Raw genomic sequence first — 21708 nt, 5'->3', positions numbered from 1 at the left:
CTCGTGGAATCTAATCCAGCACTTCTTTTGTCCATCGTTGATCTAGTCTTCGAGCAATATGCCCAGCCCATTCTCACTTCAGATGTTTCACTCTTCCTATATGTCAGACACTTTGGTTTGATTTCTTATCCACATATTCCTTTTGTGATCCAGTCTTGTGATACCAAGCATACTTCTTTCCATACTAAATTGTGTTGTTCTTAATTTTTGAATTTCCTTTACATTTAATGTCCATGTTTCACAGGTCATATGTCAATACAGGAAGAATACATTGGTTAAAAACTTTTCTTTTCAGGCATAATGTAGTTGGCTTTTGAATATTGAATGTAATTTTCCAAATGCTTTCCACCCAAGCATCATGCATCTTTTAATTTCTTCTATGATATTTTGTTCCATTGATATCTGTTGTCCTAAGTATATGTAATGATGTACTTGTTTAATTTCCTTATTATTGATTTTTATTATTTCTCATTCGACATAATAGCTATTGAACATAACTTGGGTCTTCTTTAGGTTTATTTTTAGTCCAGCTGTTTTTGCTAACAATTTGGAGTTCTTGGATACTTTCCATCAGAAAGTAATGACAGTACTTTCTGATGGATCAGCATTGTCATCTATAATAAGATTTTTAAATCTATTGTTTAGTTCATGTTGAAATATATCTTTTTTTAACCTTTTAACTGCTGATTTTATATTCTACTGACATTGTCCCATGTGCTGAATTAATTTTGCAAACAATTTATAAATAAAATCAATTAAAAATCTTACTGAAGTAAGAAGCCCAGACAGCATTATACATTCTTGATATACACCTGTTCACTCACAAAAATGGCAATAATTGTTTTATAAAATTTGCATAATCAAGGGGTGTCCACTTGATTAAGCAAATTACACACATTAATTTATGTAGCATCACCAGGATCTTCATCTGAAGTACACAATTCATGCCATCTACGACCCTCCACCACAACTAGTATTTTTTTGTCTGTAATTTGCGTGTGTTCTGAAGGACTGATTTGTCTGTATGTGGGATGAAAAACCCAACTTTCCGGGAGAAAAAAAACACTGCTACCTCCGTATGAGATCAGCTAACTCATCTTCGATTGAAAAAGTCCACACACACACACACACACACACACACACACACACACACACACACACACACACACATATATATATATAAAGATTCCTCCCATCACGACGAGAATCGAACTTCGCCCTTTTCCAATCGAAGGGCGTAATGTACCGTCGTTCTTCCAGTTGCGCTGGAGGTGCTTAATATGATTAGTTGCATCAGTTCAAATTTTTCTCTTTAGATGTCATACACGGACAGAAACCCAAGTCAAATAAACTTCAATTGAGTTAACTCGATCATAGCAAGGTCGCCATTTTTTTTCCGTGCTCGAGTTAACTCAACTGTAGCAGTTAAAGGGTTAATGTTGAGTTTGTGTACATGTATGTTTTGCTTTGATCTTTGAAACATTTTTATTTCTTTTTTGGCAGTTTATTTGAATCTTACCGCATGCCATACAGTGCTATAAAAACATCCAATGTTGAAGGTGTTTATAACAGAACAGTCTTGAAAGATGTTTTTCTTATTGCTGAAGATAGTCAATTTCACTAGTTTTGCCATTTGGACTTTTCCATATCCACTTCCTGTGTTTTTCTAGAAAAAAGATTTCATGATGTACAGGTTTCTTTTTAATTTAATTCAAAGTTAACAGAATTGTAAATTCTGTTAACTTTGCTCTTGTGTCGTCTCTCATGCCAAATCCAAAATTTCCTATTGAGCTTTCATCTGATTGTTGTATACCATTTCTAGCATTAAGGTCTCCCATTACAATTCTAAAATGATGTTTTCCTTTATTGTAAAGTTGAGATATATCATGATAGAAATTTTCAATTTCTTCCCCAACTCATTGTTGCTGCATAGACTTGGATGATCTTAAGAGTGTATCTTTTTGAGATTTGAACAACAATACTTGTCTTTTGATCAGATATACTGTCAAATTCTATTATGCGGTTCTTCAATTTTTTGTTGATCATGAATCCAACTCCACTGATTCTTTCCTTATCTTGGCCTGTATAATATAATATGTCTCCATTGTTTAATTGAAGAATTTCTAACTTCCATTTCTAACTTCCATTTCTAACAACATAAATACCATTATGTCTAACTTCACACAGTCGAAGAATGTCCCATTTTAGTTGCTTTAGCTCTTCAGTTAGTTCAGTTAGCCGTACTTCACTGCTAAGAATCATTCGGTTTAAAGTTCCAAGACCTAGTTTCCAATGGCAGCATGATCTGTTTATCCGGGGAATCTTAGCACCCTCTGCCTTAATGTTTAACAATCTGGACTCTGGGGAATGAAGGCCATAAATTTACCATGCTGGCCCACTGCAGGTTGATGAATGGCAATTTCCATTTGGATTTCCAGTCCAAAAACCACTGGTCCATGGCTCTTTATTCAATATACTCAGAGCTGCTCTGATATCCAACAGATGATAGTCAGGGTTCCCCCCCCCATCCACCTAAGGGATGTGCTCAGTTGTCATTGGGAGCCCCGAGGTAGCTATAATATTCAACACTAAATAAGAGGCTGATCTTGAATGGCAGGGATATCAAGTAGTGATGTGGGCAAATATCAGAATGGAGAACTGGACAATGTGCCTAAGGTAGAAGTGGAGGAATTTTTTGAGGCTTTACAGAAAGCAGCTGACACAATGAAACAGGAAAAGTTGGCCCTTGTTGGAGATCTGAATACCAGAGTAGTAAATGATTGCCAGACATACAGAAATATCTTGGGAATTTAGAGAAAAGAGCAAATCTAATAATAATGAAAAATACCTGTTGGATTTCTGCCAGGACATGGACTGGTTATTACTAACATGTTCCAACATAAAAATGTGCACAAATTCACATGGATAGAGAGGCAAGGAATAAGAAAAGTCTCATTGACTATGTTATTGTTGATAGTGATGTTTTCTCCGTGGTGCAGGGCACCAGAGTGTACAGAGGAGTTGAAATTGGAAGTGACCACCATTTAGTCTTGAGTAGGATAAAATTGAATTTCATGTTGAAAAGAAGGATATGTAAGAAAGTTTTAAAGTTGAGCAGCTCTCAGATGTGAACTGTAGACTAAAATACACAAAGATTATTGAAGAAAGAATGAAAGAGTTTGAGAACAGGAACCAAAGCTTGGAGATTCAGTGGCAAATCCTGAGGAAAATGTTGATTGATTCAGCCAGAGAGACATGTAGTGAGATTCTATGCAAGGATCGAAAAATCAGAACTCCATGGTGGACACAGGAATTTAGAGGTCAGCTTGTGCTCTTAGAGAATACAGAGACAAATGTAAGAATGCTAAACTGCATAAAACTATCTAAACAAAAGTCATGGGGAGACTTTAGCAAAAACAAAGTAAATATCAAGAAGATGGCAAGATATTCTGGAGGTTGTTGAAGCTCAGAAATGGAGGAAAGAGTGCTGTAAAAGGAATGAGATGATAAAGCTGACATGAAAACAGGAGAAAAAAACAATATCCTTGATGTATGGCGTAATTACTTTGAAAAATTACTAAATGAAACAGGCAGTGATAGCACAGTGGTTAAAGAAAAAAAAAAAAAGCACTTAACAGGCATGTAATCAGGAATACATATCCATACTTGAAGTACAAAAAGCCATTAAAAGTCTGAAATGTGGAAAGGAGCAACTGCTGGATTAAATGATATTCAACCGGAAACAAAGGGATGAATGATTGGAGTAGAGCTCTCATAGTACCCATATATAAAAAGGGAAATAAAACTGAATGTGAGAATTATAGATGTATTTCCCTGCTGATTATGTTACTGGTAAGATTTATGCAAATATACTTGAGAAGCAGTTGAGAAGGATTGTGGAATGGAAGCCTGGTGAAGAACAAGCCAGATTCAGGCCAAATAGAGGTTGCCAGGATCATATTTTCACTTTATGACGAATAGTTGAGAAATCGTGGGAATATAACAAAGATCTGTATTTAAGTTTTGTAGATCTGGAAAAGGCATATGACAAGGTGCCAAGAAAGAAGCTATTCAAAACACTACAGTTGTATGGTGTCAGTATGATGTCAGGGGCATTATATCAAGCAATACTTAGTCTTCATTTGAGTTGTAAGTCAGCAGTTAGAATTCAAGGAAGTACTGGAAGATGGTTTAATGTTAAATCTAGTGTCAGACAAGGATGTATGTTATACCCTCTGTTATTCATGGTCTATATGGATCACATTATGAAGGAAAGTGGTTTTAAACCTGACATCAAAATTGGAGATGTTAATGTCAGCTCTTTGCTTTATAAGTGATGTTATAGTTCTAAATAAATCTATAAGTCTGCAAGATTCCCTGACTAAATTGAATAGCTGTTCTAATAGATATGGTATGAAGGTCAGCAATAACAACACAGAGACAATGAAAATAGGCAGAAGATATCAACTGGATTGTGAATGGAGAACCTACAGAACAAGTAAAACATTTCGGCTACTTAAGCATGATTTTTAATGAAGATGGTAAATTGAATATATGGAAATAAACAACAGAATCAACAAAACTGGTATGGTAGGAAGTCAACTGAATAAATTTATGTGGAATGAGAGAGATATTAGTCGTCGTCATCATCATATTCCTGCCATGTGCCCTCAAGGGGTGTACAGGATATGATATTACTACACGAAAAATTTACATCATTACTAACTTCATTACTAACTTCCTATCTACAATTTTCCTCCAAATCAGTCTGTTACTTGTCACGACTCCAACATTATCAGATCTTATATTTCTTTCGTCTAAGGCACTTTGTACCGTATCAATCCACTTATATCTTGGTCTTCCTCTGGGTCGTTTTCCTGCCAGCCTGGCAGAGAACACTTGTTTTGCCAATCTTTCCTCACCCATTCTGTTTAAGTGACCATACCACCTGAGATTAGCTCTGCTAATGCATTCCTGGATGCTGACAATGTCAAGTTCTTTCTTAATATCCTCGTTTTTAATATGATATTGCCATTGATGCCATCTGTTCACACCTCTAATCTTTCTCAGGCCTCTCATATCTGCTGTCTCTAGTCTTTGGTTAAGTGTTTTACTTCTGACCCAGCTCTCAGATCCATAAGTTCAAACTGTTTTGAACACTGTCTTGTATACAGCTAATTTAATGTTCTGACTAATTTCTCTCTTATTCCATATGAATTTATTCAATTGACTTCCTACCATACCAGCTTTGTTGATTCTGTTGTCTATTTCCATATTTAATTTACCATCTTCACTAAAAATCATGCCTAAGTAGCTGAAATGTTTTACTTGTTCTATTGGTTCTCCATTCACATCGTGAATGGAGAACCAATAGAACATCAGATCTTTGTTATATTCCCATGATTTTTCCACTATTTGTCGTAAATTAGCTGAATACAAGACAGTGTTCAAACCAATTTTAACTTGTAGATCTGAGAGCTGTATTAGAAATGAAATACTTGACAGAAGACTAGAGACCACAGATATGTGAGTCTGGAGAAAGATTAGCATGAACAGATGGTCAATGGCAATATCATTTAAAAAATGAGGATATTAAGGAAGAACTTGACATTGCTTAGGCATTCCTGGATGCTGACAGAGCTAATCTCAGGTGGTATGGTCACTTGAATAGAATGGAAGGGGAAAGATTAGCCAAACAAATGTTCTCTGCTAGGTTCGCTGGAAAAAGATCCAGAGGAAGACCAAGAGATAGGTGGATTGACACAGTAAAAAGTGCCTTAGAAGGCAAAAATATATCTGATAATGTTGGAATCTTGACAGGTAACAGATTGATTTGGGGGAAAATTGTAGATAGGAAGTTAGTAATGATGTAAATTTTTCATGTAGTACTATCATATAGTACTATGTAGTACTATCACATTTCATGTAGTACATTCCTGACACGTACACCCTTTGAGGGTACATGTCAGGAATTGAGGAAGATGATGAAAATAGAGAATTATCATAGCTGTATACATATATCAAGGATCAAATTTGTTTGTTCAGATTTGAAGTTTAGAAATTTAATACTGCTTACAATCAACAGAAGCTGTTGTGCAGCCTAGAGGGGGATGTGTGTGTGAGTGAGTGAAATGTTTTTACTATGATCTTTGTCTTTAAATGTTTTTTTATTTTTTATTTATTTTTTTCCCCTTTTATGAAATGTTTGAGGGAGGAGGAGGCTGAGAAGTTCTGATAAACACCTAGAATAAAAATGATGTTAAAACAACTAATATAACCACAAGAAAGAAAAATAACAAATTATTACAATTTGATGAAATGTAGGTTGAAGGGTTTTAACATATGTTCTTTCTTGTATTGTATTGGTGGCTTATTTTATTTTATTTTTTAAATTTAATTTATACTTTTAAGGTCAGTATCTAGATGTAATCTGATCTGCACATTACATTGCATCAACAATTCTTCTCATTTATTGGATACCTTGTTTTATTGTTTCCATATATTTGTAATTTGATCAAAATATGTATAATTGAATAGCATGGAGATTACATCTCTTAATTTACCTATTTATAACATTATTTTTATATCTTGTACATTTTGGTACAAGCTATGATTTTTTCTCTGTTTTACCAAAAGCTTTATTTCCTTTTGTGTTGGACTCAGTGGCCTGTCCTGGTGAAGTGACTTGATGTCTTAGAAACTTAATACTGCTTATGATAGAGCAGTTAATTCTATGTGTTATGGCTGTAAATTGCATGCATTCTTCTGTCCGTTTGCCTATTTTTTTAAGATGAAACAGTTTCTGGGAAGGAAAAATCTTCTCACCTCTATACGAGACCAGCTAACTTTCTTTAGTTAAGTTGCGGAAGTTTTTTTTATTATTTATAAAATCGACCAACCTTTGTTGGCAAAGGTTGGTCGATTGGTAGAGCCTCTGCTACTAATGGCTTGCAAAACGTTAAGCAAGTTTGAGTGCAGTTAGTAGTTGGAAGGGATCAATCATTCAATGCTGTTGGCACACTCTTCCTCGATAGTCTTTGGACTCCCTGGAGGTGTCACATAATAATAATAATAAAAGCTGTCTCCCAATTAAATTCTTGTCTTGTTTTCAGTAATTTGAAACAAAATTTTTTTTTTTGAGAATATTGTTTGCAGTCTTTCTGAATCATTTGAAATTTTATCACTTGGTAATTTAATAAGTTTATTCTTTCTTAAATGTGGATATAACCTTAGCTTTTAATCAATCTTATGGAACTTCATTTCCTCCAACTTATTAACTTTAATCTGTATTCTCCTCCACACTTAATACTCTGTATTTGTCATCTAATCTGTCTTTGTTTTTTGATGTACTTTTATTACTTCTTGCTTCTTCCAGTCTTATTGGTATTCTAAGTCTATATTACTTTTTTCACTACTGTTTATTGTTAACAAAATTAGGATATAAAATATAGATTTCTGCTTTTTTTTTTTTCTCCCAAGTATTTCAGAAGTGGATCTTTATTATTTATTTATGAGTTATCTTTATTAGTTTTGCTTCTTCATTATTTTTGGCATCTTTTAGATATACTGTTAATTGTAGTTGATAAGTATATTCTGTATACTTCTGTTTTTTTTAATTGCAAATTAAAATACTGTAAACCCGTGATTGATTAGTACTATCGCTAATGATTTAAAATAATTTTTTTACATTTTTTTATTTTTACAAAATCTGTAAACACTGTGCTAGAAACCAAATATTGATCTTTTTATTAAGAACTTTGTTCTTCAGTAAGCAAGGCATTGGTCTCGCACCAAGCATGAAATTCATCTCCTACTTAGATAATTGCAAACTTCAATACCACAGCAGGATTCACACTTGGAACCTGGACAGTAGTTATGTTAAGCACTTTGCCAATCAGGCCAGCTATAATATTTTTCTCCATTTTGTTAATATTTCCATTTTAGGAACTATTAAATAATGAACTGAAAAATGTTTTTCTCTGTAAACAAGTACATCTCTTCCACATTTGCAGTCTGGAACTTCAGAGCTAGTTTGATTGGTAATGATGGTCAATTACAAATCTTGTTCCCTTAGCATGCAAAAGCATTTTTTTATTTTTTATTTTCCCAGTTATTGAAAATGCAAAAATTCAGTAGTTCTTGACTGTTATTAACTGTGCAGATTTCTCCATATTCTATTTTTATAATTTATTATCAGTTAAAATGGTCACTCTGCTTGAAGCATTAGATATAGTGGTCTACATAATCATCTGTATTTTTTGTTCCTGTAGCTACTTTCAGAATATCATTTTTAATCTTCGTATCCTTTTTATCCTTTCTTGGTTATAATCCATTATTTCTGAACTTCCATCTGAAGCTCCTGAGTTAGATTTTATTTGGTGAGGTAACCAGCTTTAAATCCTCTTCCCAACCTGTGGAACTGCTTTAGTCTGACACCTAATCTCTGACCCTTCAGCTGTGGAGGCCGTAGTAGTAGTTTAGCCACTGGTGGCACAGCTGTTACATGCAAGCTGCTTTTATCTTGGGACAAAAATTGCTTCCCTTGACCTTACTTTTCTGAAGTGAGGTTCTTCTTCTAATTGATGCTTTCACTGAACACATGGGTCTTGTTTAATAGGATGATATCCTAGCCTATATGACATTTTGTACCACCATACTTTTTTTGTGCAATTCAAGCTAATTGTTTGCTTAGTTAAGGTTCATGTTATTAGCCCATTCTTGTTTGTTTGGTATCCAGGTGGATGCATGATGAATATACTATCTGAAGGCGAGATTGGACTTTGGATCAGTCCATTCTGTTCATTCTTGCAGGCTATGTGGAAATATTCCAATTATCTAGCTTTGATGCTGAAGCAACCTTTGTCCCCCAAGTAATCCCATTTAGGTTTATTTAAGGAGAAATAATTTCAAGAATAGCACCTAATATTATTGCCTGTTTATATAATCTTTTCTGTATTGGCATTTCAGACCAAGCTCTTTATCACACTTCTCACATACGTTTTTTTTTTTTTTTTTTTTTTTTTGTTCATTTAACTGAAAATGCAAAAACAAGCAAGGTAGATATGACATCTCTATAACCCTGTCATTTGCACCAAGAACAACCATGAGATGGTTGAAAATCCTGTGAGTATTAGTTTTTATGAGTTGAATGATGTAGTAAATTCTTATTCAATGTTTATAACATTTATATCAATATATACTTGCTAGTAAAGGCTAAAAAAAAAAAAACCATCACGAACATCACTGCAAATTTTTTGTTGCACAGAAGCAATTTTTATCCCAAGTTCCTTATGTGAAAGTTTTCTGACTGCATCAGTAAATCTTGTGGTGCTTTTAATTTTTTCTTTTCTGTGTGATGTCAAGTTTTTGGAGAGATATGTGTTCTGTGGATTAACACACTAACACATATTCATACTTTGAATTTTGGGGTAGGTATATCACAAACTGTCATGTGCTCTTCATTCAAATTTGAAGCAATGTAGAAGAGAGAGAGAATCTTTGGTTTAGGATATCTAAACTAGTAATGAAAGGAATTTTTACGCATGAATAGTACGTTAAATGAGTAAAGGTAAAGTGATATACATGTGACCCTCTGGTATAGAACTGAATGATATAATTGTTACATTCAAGGTGGAAAAGAAAAGTTTAAAAAATATTTTGCCATAGAAATGTAGTTGACTCTCACTACAGCAAATGTAATAAAAACTGGCTCACTATAACCAACTACAGGAAAGTTCAGCCCCACAGGCACAACTGTTCCTAAGGAAATTTGCTATTGCAAGCTTATCCACTGTAATCAATTATTCCATTGACTTATAAATTTCCTACAACTGTAACCAAGTTTTGAGATCTTCCTTATGTAGGTTATTGAGTAGTAACTAGGGTTTGGAACAAGTTACTTGCAAGCTTGTAATCCATATTTATGAATTGAGTGCACATATGTGATGCGTGTGAGGAAAAAGAAAAAAAACTTAAGGAAAGATTCATTGTGAAACAAACTACTACTATGATTTAGTAGGTGAATGGTAGTACACCCAGGCTAACATCTAACGAGTGAGATTTAAAGTATATAAAGCTTGTGGCAAATACTTTATCATAAGTTCTGTGGTCTAGTCTTTGATAAACTATTTGTTTCTAACCCACACTCAGATTTACAAGTTATAATTGGTCTGAACACTTCTTCTATGCAAATAGATTAGTTTTGACTTTTTCACATATTATATAAGAATCTATTAATTTGATTTCTTGCTGTACTAGCTTTTGCTTATTCTGTTTATTTCGATGTTTAACTTGCCATTTTCATTAAAATTGTGTAAATAGCTGAAATGGTTTATTTATTCTAGAGGTTTAGCATGCAGCTGATGTTTTCAGTGTTCCAGTCTTTTTATTGCTGATTTTCATACCAAATTTCTTGCAGTAGTTATTCAATTTAGTTAGGAATCCTGAAGAATTGGGATTTAAAAGTATAACATCTGCATAAAAGGTGAGATTAATATGTTCAATTTTGTTATCAGGTTCTCTTATGTAATCCATACAGATGAAATTAAATTTGCCAAGAAATTACATTCTTCTTTTAATCCTTTAACCTTATTTATGATAGCATGAAACCTGTTACTATTGGCTGATGGATTATACCTACTCGCCAACCAACAGGCTGTGGGCTTGAAATCCTATCATGGATGTGCGCAATTGTCTTTAGGCGTGAGACCATTGCTCCACTTATTGTAAGCCTGAGGGTGGCTTGAAAAAGTTCCATGTTTGGTGTCTAGAGCAGGGTTTCTAGACCAGGTAAAAATTAATTAAAAAAAAAAAAATATATATATATAGGGGAAAAAATCCTTAGCCCACCCACAGTTGCTAATGTTTCATGGGTGAGAGTCACATAAACACATTTCTTAGAGGCATAGTTACTTGGCCACAACATGCCATTGAACCTAACATGAAAAGGAAGGTGAGAGATAATATTAGCTCTGGAGTAATCATATACTAATTTTAAACATGGGTGAATCAAATCTTGATAATGCAAGAATATGGTCTTTGCCATTTTTCTCTCTATACTATATTATAAAATGGCTTGGGAAAAATACTCTGTTAATTGTACTCTATTTCAAGAATGAACATGTTACATGTTGAACAAATTTGAAAGCTTTTAAGAATAACATCAGAATTTGGTTCTGATACAGAAAACATGTCACTTTTTTGGAAAAAAGTGATAAATGAACTTGATGCTAAGTTTCTTTCAGAATGACTCTGGAATAGAATAAACCTGTTTTAATCAACTGCTGATCATTAAAGGAGCCATCTCTGTACAAGTTATTCCTTTCATCTTAGCATTTCTGCCCATATTACTTCTATTTTCATTGTTCTTTTGCCCATAATTCAGTATAACTTTTGGGGGAAGAGGAAAGCAGAAGTTAAACATTCATTATATTCATTATTCTTTATTTTGCCTTTTCCTTTGTGATGAAATGTTTATGAGCATATTAACCAGTCATCCCATGCACCCATTAGTTTTGATCTACTCTAGTGGAGAATTCATAGTAGCCCTTATGAGATAATGAAAACAATTCCTTGCAAGATAATGTAACAATTGATGTTCAGTTAAATTTTCCTTACCTCTCAAAAGTTTTTAATATATAGCTAAATTTTTGTTTTCATTCACAAATTAGGCATGCAAATCAAATATGAAATCACAAGAAAAAATAGTGGATAAACCTTTAGAATTTAAAGAGGAAAAATGGCCAGAAATTGAACATATGCCAACATGGAAAGAGCCTGAAGGTAAGTCCTGTTTTTAAATTACTAAAATTAGTTTTATGGCAAATAAGGGGGGGGGGGCAGGTGAACAGATATTGGCTCACAGTTACCTTGGCTGTTTTCAAGAGAATATGGTAGAAAAATGTCTACTACTTCAAGAAGACTGTTCTACTTATAGATCCCCCCCCCCCTCAGTATCTGATCTTATTGCTGGCCAGATGGAATAGGCTTAATTCTCTTATTTAGTGTTTCTATTTTGGATGAAGAATAAAAAAAAAAAAAAAAAAAAAGTAACTTCTGTGCTTATCCACCTAGATTATATGGTTTATCCTACGTTCATATACCTGGTTATTCCATGAAGGCCAATTGTTAACTGTATACAGTGCCTCATGTATAAGTTATCTAAATTCTTATCTAATTCACTTGTTACATCTACTAGATCTTCAACTTATGTAAAATAGGACATTGGATTTTATGAACAAACTTGGTAATCTTCATCCAGTGCCTACTGATGTTATGATCAGCTTAGATATCTTTGTTTACTAATATTCCTTTATCAGACACCATTGAATTGCTCCAAGAATTTCCATCAGATATCGTTAAACTATTTGATTTTGTTATGCCCTCTGGTTATTTCACCTTTCAATACAAATTATATCAACAGATTGAAGGAACAGCTATGAGCAATTCTGTTTCTCCGACCATTGTTAGTTTATTCATGGAACACTAGATATTTCATCTAGACTTACACATTAGTACAGATATGTGGATGGCATTTTTGCAATTTGGAATGGCTCTTCCTCTGAGTTACAGCAGTTTCTTTTCAAAATATAAATGCACTTGATCCCAGCATCTGGTTCATCTTAAAAAAAAATAAATAACTAAAATAGCCTTCTCAGCTCTAATGCTTCGTCAACCATATGGCAGCTTGCAATTTTAAGTTTTTAGGAAGAATACTTGTACAGGCTGCTAATCTAAATCCATGCATGAATCTTGCCGTCATGCTCATTCCTTGTTCTTCTGACAAACTTTTATAGAAAGAATTAAAAACATTAAATCTACCTTCTAATCAAGTGGTTTAATGCTTTTTTAATTAAAGCATTAACAGTTATGAAATCTCTGCCTCTTGTAATCCAGAAGAAATAACCCTCATTCCTATCCTTTACTTGCAAAGCATTTTATGCTTAGCAAACATTTTAAAACCACTGAACATTTTTGCTGCCTTTTGCTCCATCAGAAGAAAATTTCCACCTTTCTCATATATAAAGATAAGTTTCTGTCTCTTGATTTTCCAGGAATCTACCAGATTCCTTGCTCTTGTGGCTTATCTTATTTTGGAAAAACTGGAAGATCTGCTTTTATTCATCTTGAAGAACATAAGTTTTACATTAAATATCATGATCCTGCTTATCTGAGCATGTCGTCTTCACTAAACATAGTTCACTGGAACAAGGCAAGGATCCTTCATAACTATCAGTTTCTCATAAAATATCTTTATATAGCAGGGGTGGTTACAACGTGGTTCATGAGCTGCATGTGGCTCGCGTCCACACGACTCTTCACGATCTACCAGGAAAAAATAAACAAAGAGAAGAGGAGACAACAAAAGAGGGAGAGAAAAACGGTTAATAAAAAATGACTGCAATAAAAAAAAGTGCAATTCAAAACACATTAAATGATGTTTACTTTGAACAATTAGAATAATTTTAATGTTGAAAAAAAAACAATTTTAGTTATTTACTAATAGAGGCCTTCCTTGTATCCATTTTCTTAGTAAGCTCCTTAAAATTAGGTGTGTAATTAGTCAAAGTAGTTCTTACAAGCTCGTTACAACTTCACCATGTGCACACTTACTCCCGTACCATCGCATCGGTCAAAGGTTACGGCTCTTTTAAGTCTTACCAGAATTATTTTGGCTCCAAAAGGATGTATAGTTTGCCACTCCTGTTATATAGAAATGTGTGAAACATTATTCCATTCTCTTAACTTAAGAGATTGGATGGTCTACATCTATCTCCATTATGGGTAATAGTAATTTTAAAATGTACCAATCTTTCCTTATTATTTATTTTATTTATTTATTTAATTAATTTTATTTTTTTTTGGAGATAAAGTATTGATTCTTTTAATTAGATTAGTTAAGGTGGCACTTTTTTAGAATTTTCTGATATTGTTTGATTTGCCATTCTGTATTGAAGATGCTTATGAAACTTAATGAAAATTCTAAAAATTAAATTTTAATGGGACTTTTCTTCCTGTTTTATAGATTTTTTTTAAAAAAAAAAACTACAGTAAAATCTTGATTTAATGGACTAATAAGGCTGAGGGGTGTCAGCCCTTATTGTTCTTTAAATCGAAAGTCTGTTAACTCACAAATTTTTTAAAATAAAAATATCTAATATTATACTGCAATTTTATTAATATTAGTACTGTAATAACAAAAAAATTGTTTTGGGGGTGCTTAAGGGTCAAAGCTGTATAACTGAGAGGAGACCACCACATAGCCTTTAAAGGAATGCGGAGAACCGACCAGGGCTTCTGACCTAATGTCCAATCCTCACCTTCTCGTGGTGCACCCTGTTGGGTATCCACGTGGATACTGAATGAACGAGGATGGGCTGTCAGTTTGGGATTTAGCTGACCAAATTGTATCTTTTTGGCTTAAACCAAAATGCAAAATGATGGTGTTGGATCCTACTTCGTCTTAATCTGTACCTTGGATCCGACATGTTATTTACTACGATGTTCTTAACCTAAAAATAGTTGCTAGTTGGTTTCTAATTCAAATATAGAGAAAATTTATATTTAAAGACTGCGCCACTCTATATCTGAATTAGTTCAAGAATTGAAGAAAAATCAACCAACTATTTCTCCTTAATATATATACTGGCCGAGTATATTTGACTTACTTAATTTACCCGCTTTGGTTCGAATATTTTATGAATGGTGCAGTAAAAGAGATTCAGGCAAAATACAATTTTGATTAACAAAAGCAAACATTTAATATAAGCTATATAACACATACATAAATTCTACTTCTAATTTAAACAATAAAAACAAGTCAAACATTAAGCCAAGTCAATCACATTAGTTCAACCTTCCAACCTTCACATACACTTTCTCAGCTTCTGAGTTACAAAGTTCCTACACATATATAAATATAATAGAACTTCCTATCTAATCAGTTTTCACACACTTCTCAGTCATGCTATAAGTTCAAAATATCGCAGGCACTAATAGTTGAAAATATCTCTCTAACAATTCTTAACTTCAACTCTCAATCACGAAGAGTTTCCACAGTTGAGGTTAGGTTAAGCGTAGCGTAATTAACACTCAATTCTTCAAGCATTGAAATAATACACTAAGATAGTCCTTACCGGAAATAGTTCCTAGTACATCAAATACGTTGTGAGCAAACTTTTAAATTATTTTTATTTCACTTAAGAACACATCTACAAGACTTATCCACAGTTATAATTAAAACACTATCAATCGCGCTTCAGAAATCCAGACATCGACTGCAGGGTACTTCAACTATCCTTGTTAGCACTCATAAACTAATTAAAACACTGTGCGGTTCTCCTTAGGGCAAATCGGAAATAAGCTGCAATTCTAGACCAATTGGGTTTATTCAGAATTCTTCCTTGAACGTCCAGCTTTTTATATTATCCGATTACAGCATCAATTTCCCTTTTATTATTACTGCTGGCTTCACTTTCAGCTAACTATAAAATTCACTTTGTCCTTGCTCACTTATAAAAATTATCCTCTTAACTCCTGCCCTTAAGAACCTTTCATTTACTTCTACTTCTCTAGTTTATGCCCTTGCTTCCTTTCACTTCCAAGTTTCCGTCCCAACTCTCTCTTGTTACCTCTTATATTTTTTTATTATTCTTTTTCCAGCCCTCGCTCTGTTCCACTCGTGCTCATTTATTTCATGCATTTCCATGACAACAAATAAACGTAAACATTTTCGCTAACGTTACATAAGGTTATACCACTACATTCAATTATTATATAACGTTAAACTTTCACAAACAAGAATAAATAGAATATTTGCATTTCAATAAATGCGTAGTTAAATTACAAATACAAGTTCTTATAATATTGACATAACAATAAATAAAATAGCTTAATAATATTTAATACAGAATCTTATTACTATTAACACATATCTTTGATTAAACAATTAAATATTAGATATAATTAAGGTAATTACATGATATCAAATTATAATTTAAGTTATTTACATTAAATAATATTTACAAATGTAGCTTTTGTGATGGAAGATCATGTTGGATTCTGAAGCAAATAATAATTACTCTAATATCTACATAATCAGAATCCAACAATGGTATAACAGGACAGAATTTCATGCCAGCTGGGGTGTCGCCTGGTTAAACAAGGCCCCCATTGTTTTCGCCAGGGAACCAGGGCGAACAGCGAAAAGTCAGCTACTGGAACAAATCTGAAAACACACCCCAACTCAACATCACTAGAGTTAAAGATCGGTACTATCAACATAAGAAGCCTGAATGGCAAAGAAATGGAGCTAGCTGAGGAATTAGATAAGTACCAGATAGACATAATACTGGTGACTGAAACAAAAAAGACAAACTGGTGAGATCTTTCTGAACAATAAATACAAAAAAAGGCGCCAAATCAATAGCAATCAAAACAACAGGTCACGATAAACTCGCTACGCTGTAGTTTTAGCTTGTTGCGCGGACGGAACAGAACTACCCCATGTTAATCTTCAAGAGAAAAACATTACTGAGAGATGAAATTCCTCATGGCATTATTATCCATGTTCCAGATAAAGGCTGGATGGACGAAACAGGAATGAAATTATGGATACAAAAGATATTGACAAAACGTCCAGGTGCGTTGTTTAAAAAGCCTGCGATGTTAGTGTGGGATCAATTCAGAGTGCATAAAACAGAATCAACCAAGAAGCTTCTAAAAGAAATGAATACAGAATTAGCTGTCATTCCTGGAGTCCTTATAAGTCAATTACAACTCTTGGATGGATCTATTAATAAACCATTCAAAAATTTTATGCTGAAGAGTGGAACAAATGGATGGCAAAGCCAAATCACGATGTTACAGCAAATGGCCAGCAATTTCAGAAGTATGTACCTGAGTGAAAAATTCATGGGAAGCTGTGAAAGAAGAGACTATTATAAAGTCATTTAAGAAATGCAGGATAAGTAATGCGATGGATGGTACCAAAGATGATGCAGTTTTTGAAGGGAGTGATAATAGTTTAGACAAAAGTAATACAAACGGTGACATTAAAGAGACTAGTGATAGTACCAAGAGTGAAGATGAACTGAATATTGCTAATACAAATGATTGTAACAATAAATAAAAATGAAATAAGAATTTGTAAATATCTTTTATATAATAAAATATTTTTTTCTAAAAATCGTCTCATAAATTTGGGGTGCATCTTATCATCTGAAAAATATGGTAACTCCCTAAAATTACGAAAATGTGTGTAATAAAACTGCCACAGAAAGTCGTGCCATGCGACAAAAGAACCAATTACAGTGCGATTGGTGTGATCGGTTCCTATCATTCGCCGAACATGTTTTATGAGTGGTGACTCATTTATGTCGGCTAAATTACTAGTGTTTTTCCAACATATGATGACCTATTCGCCAAAATTTGTTAAAAATAACAGGAAATTAATAACAAAAAATAACCTTTTAATTTAATTATAAGCAAATCTTGGTTAAAAGCATTTTAAAATTAATGGTGTTAATTTTCGCTTGGCATACGGACCGGAAATTTTGTCCGTTAAATTGAGGTCTGGTAAATAGAGGATTTACTGTATCATACTGTAATATTGTTTTATTATAAAAGGAGCCATTGATAAGTACACAAAACTAGAACAAAATGCACGGATACGTTTGTGATTATATAAGTATTGTATCTAGAAAGATTGCTTTCCTTGGTTGAAGGCACTGGAAGTGTAATTTTGTTTTTAAAATGTGAAATATTAACTTCTTCTTTAAATTGATGTAGGATACTTACAACACCAAAGATGCAAATACAAAAGAAACAGATACAAAAAAAAAAAAAAAAAACATATTGCTTACATCTGTGAAAATGCCGCACATTTCACCATAGCCATATTTGCACTATTATTATTATTATTACGGGTATCTCCATGGAGTCAGTAGACTCATCGCGGGAGACCCAAACTAGCAAAACAATATCTGTCATATCTCTTCTTGAATTCATTTACAGATGAAGAGCTCACAACAAAGTCAGGCAATGAATTCCACTCATTCACCACCCTCCAGGCAAAAAATCTTGTTCTGACACCTTTGTTAACCACACTCTTCTTTAATTTCCAGAGATGACCTCTTGTTCTTCCATCACTATCACACAGCTGAAACATTTCCCCTGCATCAATCCTATAAAAACCTTTTAGTAATTTGAATGTTTCTATCATATCTCCTCTTCTTCGCCTATCAGCCAATCTCTGCAATCCACAAGCTCTCAATCTATCAATGTAGGGAGCATTTTTTATATCACTCACCAACTTGGTCACTCTTCTCTGAACCCTGTCCACAGCCTCCTCATCTCCAAGGAATCCAGGTGACCAGACCTGAGCACAGTGATCCAAATGTGGAAGTATCGATGCTTTATAAAGGGGAATAATAACCTCTTTATCTCTGGATGTCAGTGTGTTCCTCAACAACCAAGTAATCCTATGTGCAATCTTGGACACCTTAGCAATGTGTCCTCTGAACTTCATCTCCTTATCTACCAATACCCCTAAGTCCCTAGCCTCATCAATCTCTTGGAGTACCTTTCCATCGATGTAGTACACAGCTGGTAATCTTTTAATCCCAAAATGCAAGACTTTACACTTTTCCACATTGAACTGACATCCATTTTCTTTTGCCCATTTTACCAGCTTATTTAAATCCTCCTGCAAACTTTCAACATCAGCTTGATTTTTTATTGCACTACACAACTTTGCATCATCAGCAAACAACTGAATATCTCCCTTTAAGCCGTTTCCTATATCATTTATATACAAATTAAACAACATTGGCCCAAGCACAGAGCCCTGAGGCACACCACTGGTCACCTGCCTCATTCTGGACTCGGCTCCTCCATACACCACCTTATGGTATCTCTCCCTGAGCCATTCTCCTATCCATATCACCAATTTAATATCCATTCCCATCTGCTCCAATTTGCGTAACAGTGTTCTATGGGGTATCCTGTCAAAAGCCTTAGCAAAATCCAGAAGTACCACTGTGTAGCCAGTTCCTTTGTCCAACTCTGATGTTATTCTATTATGGATAGTTAATAGATTGCTAAGGCAGGATCTACCTTTAACAAAACCATGTTGGCCTCTATAGAGTATCATATCCTGATCCACCCATTCTTGAATTTTGTCTTTAACCAACTTTTCCAATACTTTTACCACTACTCCTGAGATGGTGATTGGTCTGTAATTCAATACTGCAGTTTTAGAGCCACCCTTATGCAAAGGAACCACTTTGCCTAACTTCCACTCCCTAGGGACCATACCAGAGTTCAGACTTAAATTAAATATCCAGGTAAGAGGGGTTGACAATTCATTTGCACATTCACGCAACACCCGAGCTGATATTCCATCTAAGCCTACCGCAGTGTTTGCATTTAAGTTTCGCAATATATTTAATACCTCTGATTCTTTAGCTTCAATTCTAGCATTAGGTATTGCTATAGGTATAGAGATATCCTCACTTGGGTGATAGACTTTTGAGAAGTGATCACTCAGTAACTCGACTATTACATCTGATTTTGTCACCTCAATACCATCAGCACCCACTAAGGTTATCCTTCCGAAGTCATTCTTCCTCTTACTTGCCACATAGCGGAAGAACTCTTTGGGATTACCCTTGATCTCTTTGGCTAAGGTCTTCTCATAATCTGATTTAGCTTTTCTTACTATGCTGGTAACCTTCCTAGCTTGAGCCTTGTACTGCTCATGGGTGTCCTGATCGCCCTTCTCCTTGTAAATTCTCCATAACATTTTCTTTTTTTGTAGTTCAAGCTTGATACTACTGCTCATCCATCTAATGCCTGCCTTGTTTGACCTCCTGACCATGGGGACACAATCTGATATTGCTTTCCTCAGATACCCACTGATTTTATCCCAAGCACTGCTAACATCTTTCCCTTGCAATATGTTCTGCCATGGGATGGCTGCAAGCTCACTCCGAAGCTTGTTATAATTGCCTAACCTGTAGTTTCGTACATACCCCTTCTTAATAGAAAAATCCACAGATTTTGCAACCTCCCAAGTCAATACCACATGATCGCTTTCACCAACTGGAGGTAACGAGGTCACCTTACTTATGCATATAACCTCTGAACCAATAACCAGGTCCAACACTCTCACACCACGTGTCCCTTCAGTTACGTGCTGTTTCAAGTAATTATCTCGTAGCAGATGTATGAACTCCATTTCCTTTTTGCTACGTGATATTTCCTCCTTCCAATTGATATCACCATAATTAAAATCCCCCATAATAATCACTAAGCCTTCACTCATTGCACTAAGTTGCTGATGTATGAATTCAATATCTCCCCCTGTACTCCCTGGCCTATAGCAGCATCCAACTGTATATTTGGTTGCGTTGGTCACTATTTCGCACCAGACTGCCTCAAATGAACTCTCATTCACATGTCTATCATCATGATATACTACTTTCTTTGGCTGCAACACATCAGCTATCATCAACAGTACTCCTCCTCCTGTTCTATCTTCTCTATCCTCCCTGAAAATACTGTACCCATCACATTCAATTCCAGTGACCACATCTTCTGCTGACAGCCAAGTTTCACTAATGCCTACAACTTTTGGTGAGATTTCACTGACTAATGCCAAAAATTCTTCTCTCTTATTTCTAATGCTTCTAGCATTGGTATACAAAAATTGCAGATTCCCTCTAGATCTTGTACCGGCTTTAGAACTGATATATAAGTCACTAACTACCGTAGTCCTATGCCGATTTTTTTCCCCTCTCTTCTGCAATTTATTCTGCCTATAAGGATCAATAAATACACAATCAGTGCTAAAGTTTCTCTCTCTTACACTCAACCTTTTCAATATTAGTTTCCCTGCCCAATAACTTCAACCTGTTCAGAAAACAATAACTTCTTCAATCTCTTATGTCCTTCCATGTTAAGATGCAGTCCATCTCTAGCATACAACTGCCTTTTTCCTTCAAACACACTCCAAACATCAACAAACTCCAGACCTCTTTTTCTGCACATTCTTGCAATCATATCATTCATTATCATTGCTCGTCTACTTAACTCGTAATTGTCAAAACGAGGCAGCACACACACTATTCTCCCATTGACACTTTTCCTCTTCACAATATCTAATAATGTTCTTAAATCTTTTCCTACCCGATTTATACTACTTCTCAGGTCATTCGTACCCACCATAACTATCATTTTGTCTGTTTCATGCCCTCTCTTTATTGCTAAAGCCACTCTTTCTATTGTACCATCAGCCAAGCACTCCTCATGCATACCACTCTCCATATCCTTAATCATAGAATCACCATATATTTTACCACTATTAACTTCATTCAAGTTCACACTCATGGACTCATTCTCTACACTATTCAGCATGACTCTCCCAGCTTCATTACTCAACTCTCTATTACTTACCCCCCCCCACTCTCACTACATCTCATTTCTTCTTGGCCACTTGTGGTTTTATTATGTTGACTCCCAATCACTCCCATACTATTTATTACTGAATCATTCACCAAAGACTCACCCATATGTAATCCTGTTCTAGTTACTTCAGCTAAAGTAATCTCTATAGTCCTAATTTCTCTGTTTAACACATTAAACTCAGCTTTAACTTCCAGTATCTCCTTACCGATCACTTCCACTTCCTCATGAAGAAGATGAAGGTCA

General features: G+C 34.5%; 1 protein-coding gene across 1 annotated transcript in view; it reads left to right on the top strand.

Moving 5' to 3' along the window:
• The window catches only part of LOC150106797 (uncharacterized), a 128447-nt gene that overhangs the window by 43898 nt on the left and 62841 nt on the right, over positions 1–21708 (top strand). Inside the window, exon 4 of the mRNA XM_090393319.1 lies at positions 11670–11781. Within this exon, the coding sequence (XP_090249445.1) occupies positions 11670–11781 (112 nt within the window). The remainder of the gene's footprint in view (positions 1–11669; positions 11782–21708) is intronic.

This window comes from Typopeltis vanoorti, chromosome 5 (genome assembly GCF_054136105.1).
Source record: "Typopeltis vanoorti isolate ZY-2024b chromosome 5, IOZ_Tvanoo_1.0, whole genome shotgun sequence".
Classification (NCBI taxonomy): domain Eukaryota; kingdom Metazoa; phylum Arthropoda; class Arachnida; order Uropygi; family Thelyphonidae; genus Typopeltis; species Typopeltis vanoorti.
The sequence above is the reverse complement of the archived record's forward strand: the minus strand, read 5'-3'. Positions and strand labels throughout refer to the sequence as shown.